The sequence below is a fragment of the Phyllobates terribilis genome, unplaced genomic scaffold, assembly GCF_046119375.1.
Source record: "Phyllobates terribilis strain yellow unplaced genomic scaffold, ASM4611937v1 Scaffold_4__5_contigs__length_816908805, whole genome shotgun sequence".
NCBI classification, from domain to species: domain Eukaryota; kingdom Metazoa; phylum Chordata; class Amphibia; order Anura; family Dendrobatidae; genus Phyllobates; species Phyllobates terribilis.
In genome coordinates this window covers 813,564,828-813,584,955 of record NW_027362764.1, presented here as the reverse complement: position 1 = coordinate 813,584,955, position 20,128 = coordinate 813,564,828, and the positions used below count along the sequence as shown (strand labels likewise).

The 20,128-nt window shown below is 47.0% G+C and overlaps 1 protein-coding gene across 4 annotated transcripts in view; it reads left to right on the top strand.

The window, feature by feature from the left end:
- Positions 1-20,128, top strand: part of MFSD3 (major facilitator superfamily domain containing 3) — a 143,472-nt gene that overhangs the window by 10,872 nt on the left and 112,472 nt on the right. For all 4 annotated transcript variants that reach the window (XR_012320205.1, XR_012320206.1, XM_073680121.1 and 1 more), the window contains exon 2: positions 17,928-19,229. Coding sequence is in view for 2 of the 4 variants with exons in the window: in XM_073680121.1 (XP_073536222.1) it covers positions 18,551-19,229 (679 nt within the window). In the remaining 2 variants the exon portion in view is untranslated. The remainder of the gene's footprint in view (positions 1-17,927; positions 19,230-20,128) is intronic.

Below are 20,128 nucleotides of genomic sequence, written 5' to 3'. Positions count from 1 at the left end.
CTGGCCGCCCCATCATCAGGGCTCTGCTGTCGGACTGACACCTTGCAACAGTTCAGCAATCGTTTGGACCTTGGTTTTGCCTGTGGGGTCAATTTGCCTCAGCTCACAGAGAGCAGCGAGAGTGTCCTCTGCCTGCTGGTGATACCAGGGCTCTCCATGTGTAGCTATTATTGCCAAATAAAAGATAGGATGGAAAAACAAGAGAAGGGAGGGGATGCAACTGCTACACGTACAGTAATGTCCGAGATAAAAAATATTAAAACACTGAGTCTGATTTCTTAAAAATCTGCACAGAATTCTCGCAAGAACCGTGCAAGTTTTCAGTGACAGGAATGATTGCTCAATCCAGCCACTGATGTTCTGTAATATCCCACCGCTGCCACCAATTTGTCAGGGTTCCACAGGCATAGTGGCGACACTGAGGAGATCATACAATATCCCACCGCTGCTGTCACTTTGTCAAGAATTCACAGGTTTTAGCAGGGATTTGCAAGCACACGATCCCAATTACTCACTACGTAGCTATAAGTAAGCAGCAAGCTTATGGCGTCACACCTCCGGATTCCAACGCATGGAATATGTGTATGAGCCCCGTACGGTTACTGCCAGCTTCACGATAGCCCAATTATTATTATTCGCTGCCACCACCGACCCAATTTGAAATATAATACAGGCCGGGTCGGACGCCTGCTTTCTGGTAGCGTATATGGCTTCGGGGGAGGAATGATTACAGGACAAAAGAAACAGAACTATTAAATTTTATATTTAATCCAAAATGGAGGCAGTGTTTATGAAAAATATACAAAAGGTTTTACAAAGGGGACAATACAATACATATGCAGTTACTCAAAATGAACGGGATTCAAGAAGTAACTTACTATAAAGTTCACAAAGACGACTCAGTATAGCTGGAGGGAAGCACTCCTATTGGACCGTTCAGCGAACGTGACCCGTGTTACACATCAATATGTGCTTCCAACATGAGTATGGATCAATCTTCAGTTGGATCTTTTATGCCGAAGGGGGGACTTGCCCACACACTCCTTGTGCTGACATCATGTGGGCTTGGCTCCACCCTTCATTTTTATTATTAAATACTATAACTTCTTCGATAACTCCTCACTGGTTGATCGCAGAAGCCCGAAAGTGATACCATATTTTTTATTATGAATTTACCTCTCCGTAGAGACTACACATGGCATAGCTGTGATCCGCTATTCTGGTATTTTTGCCTCACAGCTACGGAAAAATAAGCATATTGTTCCTTGGCTGACTCTGCCATTAAAAATATAGGTTCCGTTATTATAGGACGTATGGAACTTGAGATATTCCATATTCCGTATCGGCACCGGCCCGGCTAAAGATGTCTGTTGAATTCCTTTTTCTCAATACGCCTTCCACGACAGCATTGGAGGATGTTATCCACGCCCTATTGGGGGACAGGAACATAGAGAGTTTAAAAGCCCCTCCCCACCGTCAATCCCCAGTGTTTTCCTGTCCCCCTTGGGGCATCAAGAGATCCTGCAGTGCTGTCGAGCCAGCAGGGCAGCGCTGTATTTTTTACCTGTGTTGCCGGGCAGTGGTCGGTCGGGATGCTCCCTCCTCCCTCCATGCTGCTCCCTCTTGGGACCACCCTGGCTTCCTGCGCCCCACAGAGGGTAAAGCTAGCCAGGGGATCGTTCATGCCCAAGGCCGCTCCTGCTCTCCGGCATCTCCTCTTTCCTGGTGGCCTGGGGAGCGCAGACGTCGCCGCGCGCACAGGGCATCCCCGCGCGTGCACCGGAAGTGACGTCGCCGCGGGCCCTGCCGCTCCGGCCTGAGTGTTCCACGCTGAGATGTGTGGTGGGGCGCTCGTGAGCCGATGGGCGGCTTGGGCGCGTGCGCGCGCCGGGTGACGTCACTGCGGGTCCCATCGCTCCGGCGGGGCGTTCCACGTGGGACACTGAATGTTTGTCCAGGACCATCAAGGCCCATACCAACCCTGGATTGGCCCTTAAAATGACCGGAAAGGGGAGGGGACTGAGGTCCCTTGCTGGGAGGCACAGTTTTTTTTATTTAAAACCCGCCTGAAGACACCAAAAGGTAAGGCTATTCCCACCATATTCCCACTATGGAAGTTGACAGGTCCAGTACCCCTGCATCTGCAGAGCCCAGCATGCCCTCGGCTACCGTGAGTAGTACCTGGGTGATCACTATGGGGTTATCTTGGCCTCCTTTTTTAGATGACACTAGATCTCCCCTCCTTCTATTCACATGGGTTCCCTTCTCTTCCCCTTTCTTAGGAAGACAAGGCCCCCGCTTCTAAGAAGGATAAAGACCAGCCCCGTAGATGTGGCATCTGTACAAAAAAGCTGTCCTCATCCTATAAGAAGAAGTTGTCAGCCCTGTACGGATAAAATAATTAGAGAAGAAAACCCCTCACTGATCGACGAGCTCAGATCACTCGTTAAACAGGAGGTCCAGGTTGTTAGACAGGAGGTCCAAGCTTCCTTTGCTGCCTTACCTGTCTATTCCTTGTCCAGCCCCCCCCCCCCCCAAGAAGAGAAAAATTCAAGAATTAGATTCAGATGTGGTCTCTATGGACTCTAGTAGCTCAGCCTCTGATGATTTTGAGGAATTGGCATCCTTATGGCTTGCCAAAAAAGTAGAAACCGGTAGATATTATTTTTCCTCGGACAACTTAGAGTAACTACTGGACGCAGTTAGAGACACTATGGGGCTGGAGGAAGTGGATGTTCCCTGTTCTGTTCTGGACGAGATGTTTAGGGGCCTTAAAACAAAAAAGCAGACTGGTTTTCCAGTCCATGAGATAATTAGAGATCGCATCCAGCAGGAATGGGAATCCCCGGAAAATCGTCTCACCACCCGATCGGAATTAAAACATAGGTTTCCGTTAGAGCGTGAAGGATTTGAGTGTGAAGTCCCTAAGGTGGACATCCAGGTGCCTAGGGTAGTGAGGAAAACCTCACTTCCCTTTGAGGACTCGTCCCAATTAAAGGATCCTTTGGACCGCAAAATGGAAAGTGTCCTTTAAAAATCATGGGAAACCTTCTCTGCCTCTCTCAAAGTCAATATTTCCTCGACTTGTGTGGCCAGACCCCTGTTCAAATGGCTGACCCAACTGGAGGAACATATGTCTCAGGGCACGTCCAGGGCAGACCTGCTTGACTCCATCCCTCTCCTTCAAAAAGCCACAGGTTTCTTAGCAGACGCCTCGGCTGAGTCAGTCCGGATCGCGGCCAGAGCAGCTGTCCTGTCCAATACTGCTCGCCGTGCACTATTGCTCAAAACATGGAGTGGGGACGTCACCTCTAAAGTTAAGCTCTGTTCCATTCCATTCCAAGGAAAATATGTATTTGGCCCAGCCCTGGATGAAATCCTGGAAAAGGCCTCGGACAGGAAGAAAACCCTTCCCGAACAGAAACTGGCTAAGAAACTTTCCTTTCGGCCTTCCCAAAGTGACCCCTCACAGTATAGAGGAAAGGGAAAATCTGGACGCTGGAGCTATCCTAAAGGCGGCAAGGGCCGCAACATCCTTGTACCCCAGCAACAACACCAGCAGCAGGACAGGCAATGACTTGGTTCCATGTAGGGGGGCGTCTCTCGAGTTTCTTTCCCCAGTGGCGGGCAATATCTTCCTGCCAGTGGATCCTCAATACCATCGAGGAGGGTCTTCTACTGGAATTTGAGAGTCACCCCCTCAGATCCTGAGGGTCACGTCCCTTCCTTCTCGGGGGGCTCAGGAACTCCTATCGGTCGCCCTGAAAAACCTTCTGGATTCGGGAGTGTTTTCTCTGGTCTCCCCTGGCCGGGAGGGGACGGGTCACTACTCAAAAATATTCCCAATACGGAAACCATCAGGGACCCCATGCATCATAATCAACCTGAAGTCCCTAAACCATCACATCAAATACAGACGATTCAAGATGGAGTCTATAAAATCAACTATTCCCCTAATAGGGAAAGACTTCGTCATGGCGACCATAGATTTAAAGGACGTGTACTACCATGTGCCGATTCATCCGTCCCACAGGAAGTTCCTGCGGTTTGCAGTCCTCAGGGACAATATAACAGTTCATTACCAGTACAATGTACTGCCCTTCGGCATCTCTTCAGCACCCCGGGTGTTTACGAAGATTATGGCAGAAGTCATTGCACTCATCCCGAAACGAGGCGTCTGCATAATTCCTTACTTGGACAACATGTTAATTGTCGCTCCTTCAGTAGCAACGGTCAATCTTCACGTCTCTATAACTTTAAAACCCTTCGGTCATTAGGTTGGGTTCCAAACCTAAAAAAGTCGGAACTCTTCCCTTCATTAAGGAGGAAGTTCCTTGGTGTCTTACTGGACTCCAACAAACAGATGTCCCTTCTACCATTGGAGCATCAGACAGCTCTCAGATCCAAAATCTCAAATTTCAGGCACCAAGAGAATCCAACGTTGAGAGCGACAATGTCTGTATTGGGGTCTATGACCGCCTGTATCCAGTCGATGTGGGCCCAGGCCCACTCAAGGCCCCTCCAGGATCATATCCTAAGATCCTGGAACAGACAAAGGGACTCACTAAACAAACGGTTCAGGACCCCCGGTTACTTCTCTTTCTTGGTGGCTAAGCTCCCGAAATCTTCAGAGGGGGAGTTCTTGGTCCCAGGACCCTCTACTTACAGTGACTACCGACGCCAGTTTACGAGGCTGGGGAGCTATGGTGGCACAGATTCCATTTCAAGGCAGATGGAGTCCCAAGATCAGTGCCAGATCTTCTAACTTCAGGGAGCTAATGGCGGTAGAAAAAACGCTCAGAGCGGCAGTCAAGCTAATCCAGTGTTCTCATATCAAGATTCTCTCGGACAACATGACTACAGTTGCCTTCCTTCGTCATCAAGGAGGTACGAAGGTTCACAGCCTAAAACAGATTGCAGGCCGAATATTTTTGTGGGCTGAACAACATCTCCTATCACTTTCAGCAATCCACCTTAAAGGCTCAAACAACGTCCAAGCTGACTTTCTAAGCAGGAAAGATATCCAGCCAGGAGAATGGAGCCTGAATCCTCAGATTTTCCAGTTGCTGGTAGCAAAATGGGGTCTCCCCGAGGTAGATCTCTTTGCCAGTCAGTTAAACGCAAAACTTCCCCTCTTCTTTTCATTGGACAGACGAGACAATGCCATGAATTTGGACGCACTAGCCCATCCCTGGCATTTCAAGCTGGTCTATGCTTTTCCTCCAATACCGCTGATAGCAAGAACCATCCAGAAAGTCAGGTTAGAGAGAGTGGAAACAATTCTGGTGGCCCCTCTGTGGCCCAAAAGGCCTTGGTTCTCTGCCTAGAGGGTCCAGTGATACTACCACAGGTCAACAAACTTCTCTCTCAAGGGCCCCTGTTCCATCCCAATCCTCAGTGGCTAAACCTGGCAGCCTGGTTACTGAAGCCGAGATCTTAAGATCCAAAGGTCTCGGAAGAAGTTATAAAAACTCTTCAACAGAGTAGGAAGCCAGTAACCAATGCGATATACGGCAAAATATGGAAAAAATTCCTATCATGGTACGCCCCGGATATTCCTGATACCTCACATCCCAACATTGCTCGGATCCTTTATTTTCTACAGAGTGGTTTGGAGTTGGGTCTCAAACCCAGCACTCTTAAGGTGCAGATTTCAGTCGTAAGTTCCATATTCGACCAAGATTTGGCCTCTCTTAGGTGGATCAAGAGATTCATAACTTCAGCACTCAGACTTCACCCAAGAATTCAGTCTCAGGTCCCACCCTGGGATCTAAATGTGGTACTCAAGGGTTTAACCCTCTCTCCCTTTGAGCCTCTATCCTCTAGCACAATACAGACTCTCTCTCATAAGACTGCCTTCTTAGTAGCCATCACTTCAGCACGGAGAGTAGGAGAACTACAGGCTCTTTCTATCAGAGAACCTTACATGAATGTGACCGAAGATAGAATTACGCTTCGCCTGGACTCTTCATTTCTCCCAAAGGTAGTTTCGGATTTCCATCGTTCCCAGGAAATCATCCTTCCCTCCTTCTGCCAGAAACCTTCCAATCCAAAGAAAGCAGAGTTCCACCTCCTAGATGTCCTCAGAGCTGTCCTTTATTATCTTCAACAAACTGAGTCTTGGAGATTGGATGGGAACCTATTTATACAGCACTCAGGGCAGAACAGAGGAAGGAAGGCGGCTAAGTCCACTATAGCAAACTGGATCAAAAAGGCAATTGGGGAAGCCTATAACAACCAGCAGATGAATCCACCGATTGCCTTAAAGGCTCATTCTACCAGATCCACATCAACTTCATGGGCCGAAAGAGCGGGCGCTTCTACTGAGCAGATTTGCAGGGCAGCTACATGGTCTTCCCTTCATACGTTTTCTAAACATTATAGATTAGACTTATCATCCACTAGGGATTTAGACTTTGGTAGGAAAGTCCTACAAGCTATTGTCCCTCCCTAATAAAATATCGTTGGTATTCCTCCAATACTGTCGTGGAAGGCGTATTGAGAAAATAGAATTAGTCCTTACCGGTAATTTGGTTTCTAGAAGCCTTCCACGACAGCACGAATTTCCCTCCCTATGGATTCCATATAACTGTCAGGTAACCTTTTTTCCAGGTGATCTTGGTAAACACTGGGGATTGACGGTGGGGAGGGGCTTTTAAACTCTCTATGTTCCTGTCCCCCAATGGGACGTGGACAACATCCTCCAATGCTGTCGTGGAAGGCTTCTAGAAACCGAATTACCGGTAAGGACTAATTCTATTTTTGAAGCTCTGGGAATATTGGGAGTGTGTTGAAAGCCTAAACGAGCTTCCCTCCTCAACAAGGTGTAAATTATCGCAGGCCTGCGTCAGTGGAAACTGCCCTCGCGTTTTAATTGGGTTGGTAGCACCCTTACTGCTAGAATTTGCTACCTCTCTTTGTGTGTTAATATGCATAGAAACAACTGGCCAAAGTGTCAGCTCTTTTCCTGTGGGTGATAATTGGCATTGTCAGGGTATTCCACAGAGACGGCACCGGGGAGATCACACAATATCTCACTTTTTCTGTCAGGATTGTCACGTCCGTATGGTCATTCTCAGCTTCACGATAGCCCGATTATTAATACTATTCGCTGCCACCACCAGCCGAGTTTGAAATATAATACAGGCCTGGCCGGACGCCTGCCTTCTGGTAGCGTATATGGCTTCGGGGAAGGGAACGATTACAGGACAAAAGAAACAGAACTATTACATTTTATATTTAATCCAAAAGGGAGGCAGTGTTTATGAAAAATATACAAAAGATTTTACAAAAGGAGACATTTCAATACATAAGCAGTTACATAAAATAATAGGGATTAAAGCAGAAACTTACTATACGATCATTGATACAATTCAATATAGCTAGAGGGGAGCTCTCCTCTGATTTGACTGTTATCGACCAGGATCCGTTGCATATAATAACTATATACTCCCGCAATGAATGCTACTCCAACCTCAGCAGACTATTTTATGCTGAAGGTGGAGACCTGCCCACACCCCCCTGGGCCGACATCACAGGGGCTGGGCTCCACCCTTCATGTTTGTATTAAAAACGCTAACTTCTGCGATAACTTATCGCTAGTTGATCGCAGAAGCGTGCAAATGCCGCCATATTTTCTCTTATGATTTTACCTTCATTTAGAGACCACGCCTGGCGTACCTGTGATCTGTCATTCTGATTCTTTTGTGCTCCAGCTTCACGGAGGGGTTTACAGCGACAGGAAAATATCTCTATCGTTCCCTAGCTGACCCTGTCTCTAAAATATATGGGTCCCATCCTTATTGGATGTATCGAACTTTAGTTATTCCAGATTTCGTTCAGGCTCCCAAGGGCCCGGAGACTTTTGGAAAACTCTCTTTGAAGTAGTGGGAATGAAATTTCAACAGGAATCTGTAGATTTATCGCAAGCCTGCCAGGGGAAATTCACTCACATTTTAAGTAGGTTGGTGGCACCTCTCTTGCCAGCATTTGTTTACAGGTCCTTACTCATGAGTGTTTTAATTGGGTTTTTGTGCTGAGATTTACATGGAGACAGCTCTTGTACTGACAAGTGGTCGATTGCTAGCTCTTGTCTTGTGACAAAGGTGGATAAGGGAGGGGTGAGACAGGCTTCAGGGGAAGAAAGACAGAATATTTTCAATATTTCCCTGAAAGGCGTACAGACAGCTCTTTAGATTGTCAGCTCTGCCAAATGGTAGATAGGAGGGGGGAATGAGGGGTTTCAGGGGGAGAGAGACTTCTTAATATCTTCTTAATATCTATGACTTGGGAGAAGAAAAGATTTTAATTTTTTCTATGACACCCACAAAGAAAGGTTTATTTTAATCCATGGCTGTGTCTGACCGTGCAGGAACATGGTCTGATCATACCACAGCTCCTGGGCAGGGGAGGAAGCAAAAGAGAAGATACAGACAGGACAGCCGGGATCACAGCTGATTGCTTTTGTGAGGTAAAAGATTTATTTTGTGAGGTAAGACATTGTTTAAAAGCAATCAGCTGTGATCCCGGCTGTCCTGTCTGTATCTTCTCTTTTGCTTCCTCCCCTGCCCAGGAGCTGTGGTATGATCAGACCATGTTCCTGCACGGTCAGACACAGCCATGGATTAAAATAAACCTTTCTTCGTGGAAAAACTATACAAAAGAGCAAATGATAAACAATTTAAAACCAAAAACAATGGGGGTGACAAATAGAAAAACCTAAAGCTTGCTGTGTCACTGGTATTGGCACCCTTTACATTAATTTAGTATGGAAACACATTTTGACTTGCCTCTGGTAAATGAAAAAAAAGATTCTCTTGTGATTAATTGTCGGTGCCCATGTGACAGGAATTAGCCAATGAATGATGACTTCACTGTTTTAAAAAGCCACATGGTAGGCCCTGTTCCTTTGTCACAATGGTGAAGACAAAGGAGCTGTCTGAAGACATCAGAACTGCTATTATTAGCAAACACAAGACTTCCAAAGGGTATAAGTCCATCTCCAAAGACCTTGTTATTCCAGCTTCTACAGTGTGCAATGTTATTAAGAAGTTTGCCAAGGATGGAACCCGTCAAGAACCTCCCTGAACATGAGGGAAAAAGGAAAATTGACAAGAGATGTATTTCAAAGTGTCAGGGATTCACACGATCCCAATTACTCACAGAGACCACCCACTGTGATCTCTTGAGCAAACAGCTCTCTGCTGCTCCCTATCGTCCAGACAATTGCACGATCGGCCGACGATCAATATAGGAGGCTGCAGGCTGTTCTCACTAAGTAGTTATCAGCAAGCTAGCAGTGAGTGTACGGCATACACATAACCTTCCAACACATGGAATATATGTATATACCCTCGTACTATCACTGATAACCTCATGATAACCCAATTAATAATATTCGCTGCCACCACCGATCAAGTTTGAAATACAGGCCTGATCGGACGCCTGCTTTCTGAGAGCGTATGGCTTCGGGGGGGGGACGATTACAGAGCAAAAGAAACATGACTATTAAATTTTGTATTTAATCCAAAAGGAAGGCAGTGTTTAAGAAAAATATACAAAAGGTTTTCCAAAGAGAGGCATTACAATACAGAATATACAGTTACATAAAATGGGATTAAAGAAGAACTTACTCGACAGATGGCAGAGACGATTCAGTTTAGCTGGAGGGAAGCACTCCAATGCCCGTTCAGCGAACGTGACCCCTGCTTACACATAAATATGTAACTTCCAACATGAGTGTGGACCTATCTTTAGCTGGGTCTTTTATGCCGAAGGGGGGACGTGCCCACATATCGCCTGTGATGACATCACGTGGGCGGGGCTCCACCCTTCATGTTTTTATTAAAATATCTAACTTTCGCAATAACTTCTCGGTTGATCGAAGAAGTTCGCAAGTGACACCATATTTTGTATTACGAATTTTCCTTTCTTTAGAAACTAGACATGACTGCGGTTGGTTATCTGTGTAGTTTTACATTATAGCTCACCGGAGGGGCATACAGCTAAGGAAGAATATGCGTTTTGTTCCTTACCTGACCCTGCTGCTATAAATATATGTCCCATTATTATTGGAATTATAGAACTTCCGATATTCCATATTTCTTGTTGGTGCCAGCGAGACTTCAGATTTCTGTTGAGCGAAAAGATTTTGCAAATGAGGGTGTCCCTGCTATTGTGTGGAGCCTTACAGCATTCCTTTGAAGTTTAAAGGAGCGATTTCCTCTTCTTTCAATCCCATATGCTCGTTTGTCTATTTATCACAGTCCTGTTCTGTTAATTAGGTTAGGAGCTCCTTGTGTACTAGCATTTGCGTGTTAGTCACTTCTCCTGTGTGTGCTAATTCGCATGGCAACAGCTCCTTAGATGGTGAACTTCTTTGACAAATGGTATAGAGAAGGGGCAATGAGGGTTTTCAGGGGGAGAGAGATATTTTCTTAATATTTTCTATGACACAAAGGTTGGTGTGAATGTTTGAAAAAAAAACACCACGTCAAACATTCAAAGACCTGAAGGCCAACCTGGAACAGTCTGGGGTCATGGTTTCAACAAGTACTATACGCCACACACTAAACCAAGTAGAGCTTTATGGGCAAAGGCCAAGGAAGAAACCATTGCTGAAGAAAAGACATGAAAAGAAACCACTGATGTTTGTCAAAGAGGACCTTGACAAACCACAATCCTTTAGGGAAAATGTTCTGTGGACAGATGAAAAATAGAGCTTTTGGCAATGCAAAGCAACAATTTGTTTACAGACGGCGCAATGAAGCTTATAAGGAAAACAACACCTTACCAACAGTTAAGCATGGTGGAGGATCCATAATACTTTGGGGTAGCTTTGCTGCATCTGATACTGGAGGCCTTGGCAGTGTCACAGTAATCATGAAATCAGAGAATTATCAAGAGATTTTAGAGCGAAATGTCCTACCCAGTGTAAGAAAACTTGGTTGAGTCGAAGATTATGGGTCCTCCAGAAAGATATAGACCCAAAGCACACATCCAAAGGTACACAGGAATGGTTGAAAAAGAAAAAATGGACTGTTTTAAAATGGCCAGCAATGAGTCCTGACCTCAATCCCATTGAAAATCTTTAGGGTGAGCTGAAATGTGCCATTGGGAAAACGAACCCTGCAAAGAGCTTGAACAAACTGCAAAGGAAGAGTGGGAGAAAATTCCAGCTGAGAAGTGCAAGAAGTTCATAGATGGCTTCAAGAAGCTTTTGGAGGCTGTCAGCAATGCCAAAGGGTGGGCATTGCAACATGGAAGTTGTTTTATTGTTGTATTACTTTGGACCACTGTCAGGACCGTCAGTGAAGACACCAGGGAGATCACACAATATCCCACTGCTGCTGTCACTCTGTCAGGATTTCGTCAGGGATCCGTGTGCACACGATCCCGACTACTCACTACCTAGTTATCGGCGAGCGTGCAGTGAGCATATGGTGTTTACAACTCTGGATTCCAACGCATGGAATATGTTTATACGCCCCAGTAGGTCACTGCCAGCTTTATAATAACCCACTTATTATTATTCGCTGACACCACCGACCAGCTTTTAAAATACAATACAGGCCTGATCGGACGCCTGCTTTCTGGTAGCGTATAGCTTCGGGGGAGGGAACAATTACAGAGCAAAAGAAACAGGACTATTAAATTTTTTTATTTAATCCATAACGGAGGCAGTGTTTATGAAAAATATACAAAGATTTTACTAATGGAGACAATACAATACAGAATATACAGTTCCACAAAATAAAAGGGATTAATAGAAGACTTGACAGATCGCAGAGACGATTCAGTCTAGCTGGAGGGGGCCCTCCAGTTGATTTGACAGTTATCGAACGGGACCCCTTATAGAATTTATACCCCCTGTAATGAATACTGCCCCCGCCTTCGGCTGTGTATTTTATGCCGAAGGGGGAAACCTGCCCACACACCCTCTTTGATGACCTCACGTGGGCTGGGCTCCAGCCTTCATATTTTTATTAGAATCTCTAACTTCTGGGATAACTTATGCCTGGTTGATCGCAGAAGCTTACAGGTGACGCCATATTTTCCATTATGAATTAACTTTCCTTTAGAGACCACACATGACATTGCTGCAGTTTATTTTGTACTTTTGCATTACTGCTCCCCGGAGGGGGGCATACAGCTATGGAAAATTAAGCATATTGTTCCTCAGCTGACACTGCCACTAAAAATGTGGGTCCCATGATTATCAGAAGTATAGAACTTCAGATGTTTCATATTTCACGTCGGTGCCGGCCAGACTGAAGATTGCTGTTAAGCAAAAGGATTTTGCAAATGAGGGTGACTCTGCTATTGTGTGGAATGTGACAGTGTTCCTTTGAAGCCCAAGAGCTGTATCTTCTGTCTTTCAATCTATGGCCCATCTGCTCAGACAGAGACAGAGGCATAAGTCAGGTCACAATCCAGGGTCAAAGCCAAATGACAAGACAAGGGGGTAGTCAGAACATAATCCAAAGGGTCAGGCAGCAGAAGATCAGAACTCAGAACAACAGAATCAGGCTGACACTCACCAGGAAGTACAAACTACGTCTGGCAGTGAACGGGGCAGTCAGCTCAGTTAAACAGATAGGGCAATCTCCAGAACACCTGGTGAAAGTCCCGAACATCCCATGCAAAGATTGGACAGCTGAGCTGTCAATCAAAGCACCAACAGCCCGGCTTGCCATCTACAGGATTGGACTGCCAAGCTGTCCATAAAAGCACAGCATGAACCAGTTTCCATAGGACAGCATAGAAATCCCTTACAGAGTGCAGGAATCATGACACTGAGAATATAACTTTGGTAAATTTCTGTTTATTTCTGAAGATATTGTACAGTCTATGAAAAAAATGAAGAGATGCCAATAATTGTGAGCAGCACTGTATACTGTCTGGTGAAGCTGAGCAGAGTGGATTGTGTTGGAAATGGAGATACAAACTGGAATCTCTTGAGAGGAGACTGCACCGACCGTGTGCGCCAAACTGCGAGTATCACTGGTTACTGTGGACAAGAGCTGTATGTGACCGAGCCAGAATTAGCTCAGCCTCATGTGAGACATCCAGTGACTGAGCTCTGAGCCGGGACTAGCTCAGTCGCGTGTGAGACATCCAGTGACTGAGCCCTGAGCCGGGACTAACTCAGTCGCGTGTGAGACATCCAGTGACTGAGCTCTGAGCCGGGACTAGCTCAGTCGCGTGTGAGACTGCCAGTGACTGAGCCCTGAGCCGGGACTAGCTCACTCGTGTGTGAGACATCCAGTGACTGAGCCCTGAGCCGGGACTAACTCAGTCGCGTGTGAGACTGCCAGTGACTGAGCCCTGAGCCGGGACTAGCTCACTCGTGTGTGAGACATCCAGTGACTGAGTCCTGAGCCGGGACTAACTCAGTCGCGTGTGAGACATCCAGTGACTGAGCTCTGAGCCGGGACTAGCTCAGTCGCGTGTGAGACTGCCAGTGACTGAGCCCTGAGCCGGGACTAGCTCAGCCGCGCATGAGACATCCAGTGACTGTGAGCCCTGAGCCGGGAACTCTGATTCCAATGCATGGAATATATATTTCATGCATTGGAATCGGAGGTGTATATACCATATGCTCACTGTTATTTTCCAAATAGCTGGCCTAGTAGTGGTGACAGCCTGCGGCCTCCTCTGATAATCATCGGCCAATCGTGTAATTGTCCTGATGACAGGGGGCAGCAGAGAGCTGTTGGCCACAAAGATCACAACGGGTGGTTCTGCGTGACCTTCCCAGGCCATATAATATATATATAATATATAATGTATACATAGCCCCCGTACAGTCACTAATTCCACAATAACCCAAGAAAAATTATTAGCCACCACCACCAGTGGGTTTTTTTCAGGCTGACTGGAGGTCTGGCAGGTCGCGCCTCAGAGCCATACGGTGATTACGGAACAAAAGGAACAGAACTATTACATTTTTATATTTAATCCAAAAAAGACCAGTGTTTTTGTAAAATCTTTTTGTATATTTTTATAAAGGACAAAACAATACAGAATATACAGTTACAGAAAACAAAAGGGATTCACAAAAGGGATTTCTCATAGTCTGGGAGTCCTTCATGTGTTTTTGAGCAAACTCTAGGCAGGCTTTCATATGTCTTGCACTGAGGAGAGGCTTCCGTCGGGCCACTCTGCCATAAAGGCCCGACTGGTGGAGCGCTGCGGTGATAGTTGACTTTGTGGAACTTTCTCCCATCTCCCTACTGTATCTCTGGAGCTCAGCCACATTGATCTTGGGGTTCTTCTTTACCTCTCTCACCAAGGCTCTTCTCCCACGATTGCTCAGTTTGGCGGGACTGCCCGGTCTAGGAAGACTTCTGGTGGTCCCAGACTTCTTCCATTTAAGGATTATGGAGGCCACTGTGCTCTTAGGAACCTTGAGTACTGCAGAAATTCTTTTATGACCTTGGCCAGATCTGTGCCTTGCCACAATTCTGTCTCTGAGCTCCTTGGCCAGATCTGTGCCTTGCCACAATTCTGTCTCTGAGCTCCTTGGGCAGTTCCTCTGAGCTCATGATTCTCATTTGGTTGACATGCACTGTGAGCTGTGAGGTCTTATATAGACAGGTGTGTCCCTTTCCAAATCAAGTCATATCAGTTTAATTAAACACAGCTGGACTCCAATGAAGGAGTACAGCCATCTCAAGGAGGATCACAAGGAAATGGACAGCATGTGACTTAAATATGAGTGTCTGAGCAAAGGGTCTGAATACTTATGACCATGTGAGATTTCAGTTTTTCTTTTTTAATAAATTTGCAAAAAATTCTACATTTTCTGTTTTTTTTCAGTGAAGATGGGGTGCAGAGTGTACTTTAATGAGAAAAAAAATTAACTTTTTAGAGTTTACCAAATGGCTGCAATGAAACAGAATGAAAAATTTAAAGGGGTCTGAATACTTTCCGTACCCACTGTATATTCACCCCCCTCCTCCTTTAACATATGGTGGAGTGAGGAATCCTAATTAAAATGCATAGACAAAGAGTTCTAGTTTGGACAGGTAATTGAGTCAGGGGATGTCATTTAAAAGGGTTGGACAACAATAGGGACCTGTGTTTACACATAGACACAGAAGTGGAAGAATCCTCTTGTCCCCAGGAAATACATTGTTCTTTCAGGGGAAATGTGCTACATTTACACTAGATGCCTTTTGTCCCTGTAAGGGAAATATTACACCTGCAACAGACATAGGTCTCCGAAAGAAAATATGGAATATTGGAGGTTGTATAAATCCGATAGTGATAGGACATACATTTTCAGCGTCAGGGCAAATCAAGTAAGAAGATACATATTTTTTTCCTAACTGTAACCACTGCCAAATATGCCACAAATCTATAATGGGCAAATTGCTGACAGCAGCCCTGTCATGTTTAGTCTCTGGGTAACGGTAAAATCCCAATAAAAAATATGGCAGCGATCTCTAACTTCTGCAATTATCAGGAGAGGACAATCGCATAAGTTGGGATTTTCATAAAATTCTGAAGGGCTAAGGACAGCCCACAACCCGGCTCGCATGATGTCATCAGGTATGGGGGTGGTTGGGTGTAACTCAGGTGCTGATAATAGGACAAGACAAATTATGATCTGTGTTCCTGTAGAGGGAAACACGTCAGGTGTTTGCATGAATCCTGTTCACTGAATCCCGTTCAGTCTGTAAAAACGACTTGTGGTGACAGCGAGTAGTACTTGGGTTATCGTGGGGTTTGCATTAACCGTACAGGGGTTGTCAGGGAAATATTGAGGAATATTGAAAATGTTCTTCCATATTTCCCTGACATAGATATTGACCATTTATCCATTATTTCCCTTTTGGTCAGTACCAACCTGTCTCCATAAAAATCTCAGCACAAAGCCACAATTAACACAGTCATGAGTAAGGCCTTAAACAAACTGCTGGCAGCCAAACTCATTACCATACGAATGTAGCCCCAGTAGAACAGGCCTGTGATGAATAAACATCTGCTCATTAAGCTTCAAAGAAATTCTATCACACTCCCTACAATAGCAGGGTCATCCCCATTTGCAAACTCCTTTTGCTCTCCAGTTTCGTAGGCACCAACACGAAATATGGTATATTGGAAGTTCTATAATTCCGATAATGATGGAACCCACATTTTTAGCAGAGGGGCTGGCTAAGGAACAGAATGCATATTTTTCCTTATCTGAAAGCCCTACGGGTGAGCTGTAACACCAGAGGGCAGAGATAACCACTGGCAGTTATGTCATGTCTAGTCTCTAAAGAAAGGTAAATTCGTAATTAAAAATCTGGTATCGCTTGAGAACTTCTGCGATCAACCAGCGAGAAGTTATTGCAGAAGTTAGAGATTTTAATAAAGACATGAAGGGTGGAGCCCAGCCCACGTGAGATCATCACAGGGGAGTGTGTGGGCAGGGCCCCCTTTGGCATAAAAGATCCAGCTGAAGATGGATCCATAGTCATGCCGGGAGGTATGCAGGGGTCCTGTTCGATAACGGTCCATTGGAGCGCCTCCCCTCCAGTTAAACTGAATCGTCTCTGCGATCTGTCTAGTAAGTTTCTTTTGTTAATCCCTTTTTATTTTGTGTAACTGTATATTCTGTGTTGTATTGTCCCCTTTGTAAAATCTTTGTATATTTTTCATAAACTCTGCCTCCCTTTTGGATTAAATATAAAATGTAATCGTCCTGTTTCTTGTGCTCTGTAATCGTCCCTCCCCCGAAACCATACGCTACCAGAAAGCAGGCGTCCAATCAGGCCTGTATTGTATTCGAAAACTGATTGGTGGTGGCAGCGAATAATCTTAATTGGGCTATCGTGAAGCTGGCAGTGATTGTACGGGGGCGTATACACATATTCCATGCGTTGGAATTTGGAGGTGTGTACGCCATACACTCACTGCTCGCTTGCCGATAGCTACGTAGTGAGTAATCGGGATCCTGCGTGTGCTGAATCCCTGACAAACCTGACAGCGGTTTATATACAATATGCTCACTGTTTGTTTCTCGATAACCGGCCTAGTAGTGGAAACAGCCTGCGATGTCCTCCGTTGATCATCGATCATTCATGTAATTGTCCGAACGATGGGGTGCAGTAGAGAGCTGTCCGCTCCAAAAATGACAGTGGGTGGGTTGAGATACGCCCCTTCCTGATCTTTATGTAATTTGTCAAAGTAAAAAGGATAACCAAAGAAAATTACTAAACCTGATGTCACGGAAATGGCTCCGAGCTTAGCGGAGGGAAGCACTCCAATGGAAAATGGAACACTCACAGTGAATTATGGCTTCCCAGAATGACCAAAGATCCAAATACTGTCCTTTATTAGCTATAAGTTACACCATCTTAGCTCACCCTGGATGACCTCTGGTGGGAGCTGATTGTGGGATGTGCTGGGTCTGTCAGAATTTTATGAGATCCCCAACTTAAAGGACATCTTCTCCCCTGGCAGTTCCAGGTGGTAGATATTGTCATATTTTTTATCTTCATTTTACCTTTTACATGGGGATCAAACATGGCATGGATAGCATCATCTATCGGTTCATTATTACGTTGGAGGAGCTAGAATAGCCATACATTGATGTGAGTGAATACTTATTGGATCAATGCAAACCCCAATATTTATTCTCTCTGTCTGTGTCTCTCTGTCTTATGGATTTAAATTTTTCCTCTATGGCAGGGTTCCCCAACTCCAGTCCTGAAGGCACCAACAGGTCATGTTTTCAGGATCTTCTTAGTGTTGCACAGGTGATAATTACATCACCTGCGCAGGCAATAATTCCATCACCTGTGTAATAGTAAGGAAATCCTGAAAACATGACCTGTTGGTGGGCCTTGAGGACTGGAGTTGGGGAACCCTGCTCTATGGCATATACGCTCTACATATCAGTGATGGTTTCGGTGTTTTTCTTCCTTTTTCCCCAGGTCTCCAGTAATCTACAGGATGTGAAATTACAGGGGGAATCCATCGTGTGTCCTGCCGATCCGTGGCTATCGTCATATGTGCATTGCTGTATAGCTGACAACTCCGCTATATACCGCCTCTGCTGCGTGCGCCCCGCTACAGACCGCCTTTGCTGCGTGCGCCCCACTACATACCGCCTCTGCTGCGTGGGCCCCGCTACATACCGCCTCTGCTGCGTGGGCCCCGCTACATACCGCCTCTGCTGCGTGGGCCCCGCTACATACCGCCTCTGCTGCGTGCGCCCCGCTACATACCACCTCTGCTGCGTGGGCCCCGCAACATACCGCCTCTGCTGTGTGCGCCCCGCTACATACCGCCTCTGCTTCGTGCGCCCCGCTACATACCTCCTCTGCTGCGTGGGCCCCGCTACATACTGCCTCTGCAGCGTGCGCCCCGCTACATACCACTTCTGCTGCGTGGGCCCCGCTACATACCGCCTCTGCAGCGTGCGCCCCACTACATACCGCCTCTGCTTCGTGCGCCCCGCTACATACCGCCTCTGCAACGTGCGCCCCGCTACATACGCCTCTGCTGCGTTGCATCCCACTATATCATGACCATGCGATAAATCCCGCTATACACAATGTCTGGTCCGTACCTCTCGCTGGGTGTCCTGTACCTGGTACAAGGCTTTCCCTATGGTCTTCAGTCGGGTCTGCTGCCGGTTCTTCTCCGCACTCAGGGACTGTCACTGTCGCACATCGGACTAACTAGGGTCCTGTACCTGCCATGGCTCCTGAAGTTTCTTTGGTCGCCTTTGGTGGATGGGATGTGGCATCGTCGGACTTGGCTTGTACTGAGTACTGGGGGTCTATTCCTTTGTTGTGCCCTGTGCTCGGTGTTGCCCCTCCAGGGTGCGTTCACCACGCTGGCTTGGCTGCTCCTTCTCATGCACGTACTGTCCTCCATGCAGGATGTGGCACTAGATGCGGTGACAGTAGCTGTCCTGGACCAGGACCAACTGGGTCTGGGTAACTCCATCCAAGTAGTGGCCTACAAGCTGGGCTCAGTGCTGGCAGGAGGGGGCGCACTCACCTTGCTTGATAGCCTGGGCTGGAGAGGGGTCTTCCTGCTTCTCTCGGGCGGGTACCTTATGGCAGTGCTGTGTGCTCAGTGGTCAAAAGCCCTTAAAGGAGGGGAGTCCGGATATCAAGGAAACCAGAAGAAGTCGTCTAAACCAAGGCTGGTGGAGGTTATGGACCGAGTCATCAGTGCCCCGGGAACGGTGTGGACCGTGGTCTATGTGGTGATCTACAAGCTGGGTGAGAGCTGCAACAATCTACACGTCGGATGTTTTCCTTCAGTCTCATTGTCTCCTGGTGTATAACCTCTGCCCCCCTCCCCGGTGTATAATCTCCCCTCCGGCCCCCGCACATTGCTGTATAACCTCTGCCTCCCCGTACCGTGGGACATAACCTCCCCTCCGGCCCCCGCACATTGCTGTATAACCTCTGCCTCCCCTCCCCCTGGGATATAACATCCGGCCCCCCTCCCCGGTGTATAACCTCCCCTCCGGCCCCCGCACATTACTGTATAACCTCTGCCTCCCCTCCCCCTGGGATATAACATCCGGCCCCCCTCCCCGGTGTATAACCTCCCCTCCGGCCCCCGCACATTACTGTATAACCTCTGCCTTCCCTCCCCCTGGTATATAACATCCGGCCCCCCTCCCCGGTGTATAACCTCCCCTCCGGCCCCCGCACATTACTGTATAACCTCTGCCTCCCCTCCCCCTGGTATATAACATCCGGCCCCCCTCCCCGGTGTATAACCTCCCCTCCGGCCCCCGCACATTACTGTATAACCTCTGCCTCCCCTCCCCCTGGGATATAACATCCGGCCCCCCTCCCCGGTGTATAACCTCCCCTCCGGCCCCCGCACATTACTGTATAACCTCTGCCTCCCCTCCCCCTGGTATATAACATCCGGCCCCCCTCCCCGGTGTATAACCTCCCCTCCGGCCCCCGCACATTACTGTATAACCTCTGCCTCCCCGTACCGTGGGACATAACCTCCCCTCCGGCCCCCGCACATTGCTGTATAATCTCAGCCTCCCCGTACCGTGGGACATAACCTCCCCTCCGGCCCCCGCACATTGCTGTATAACCTCTGCCTCCCCTCCCCCTGGTATATAACATCCGGCCCCCCTCCCCTGTGTATA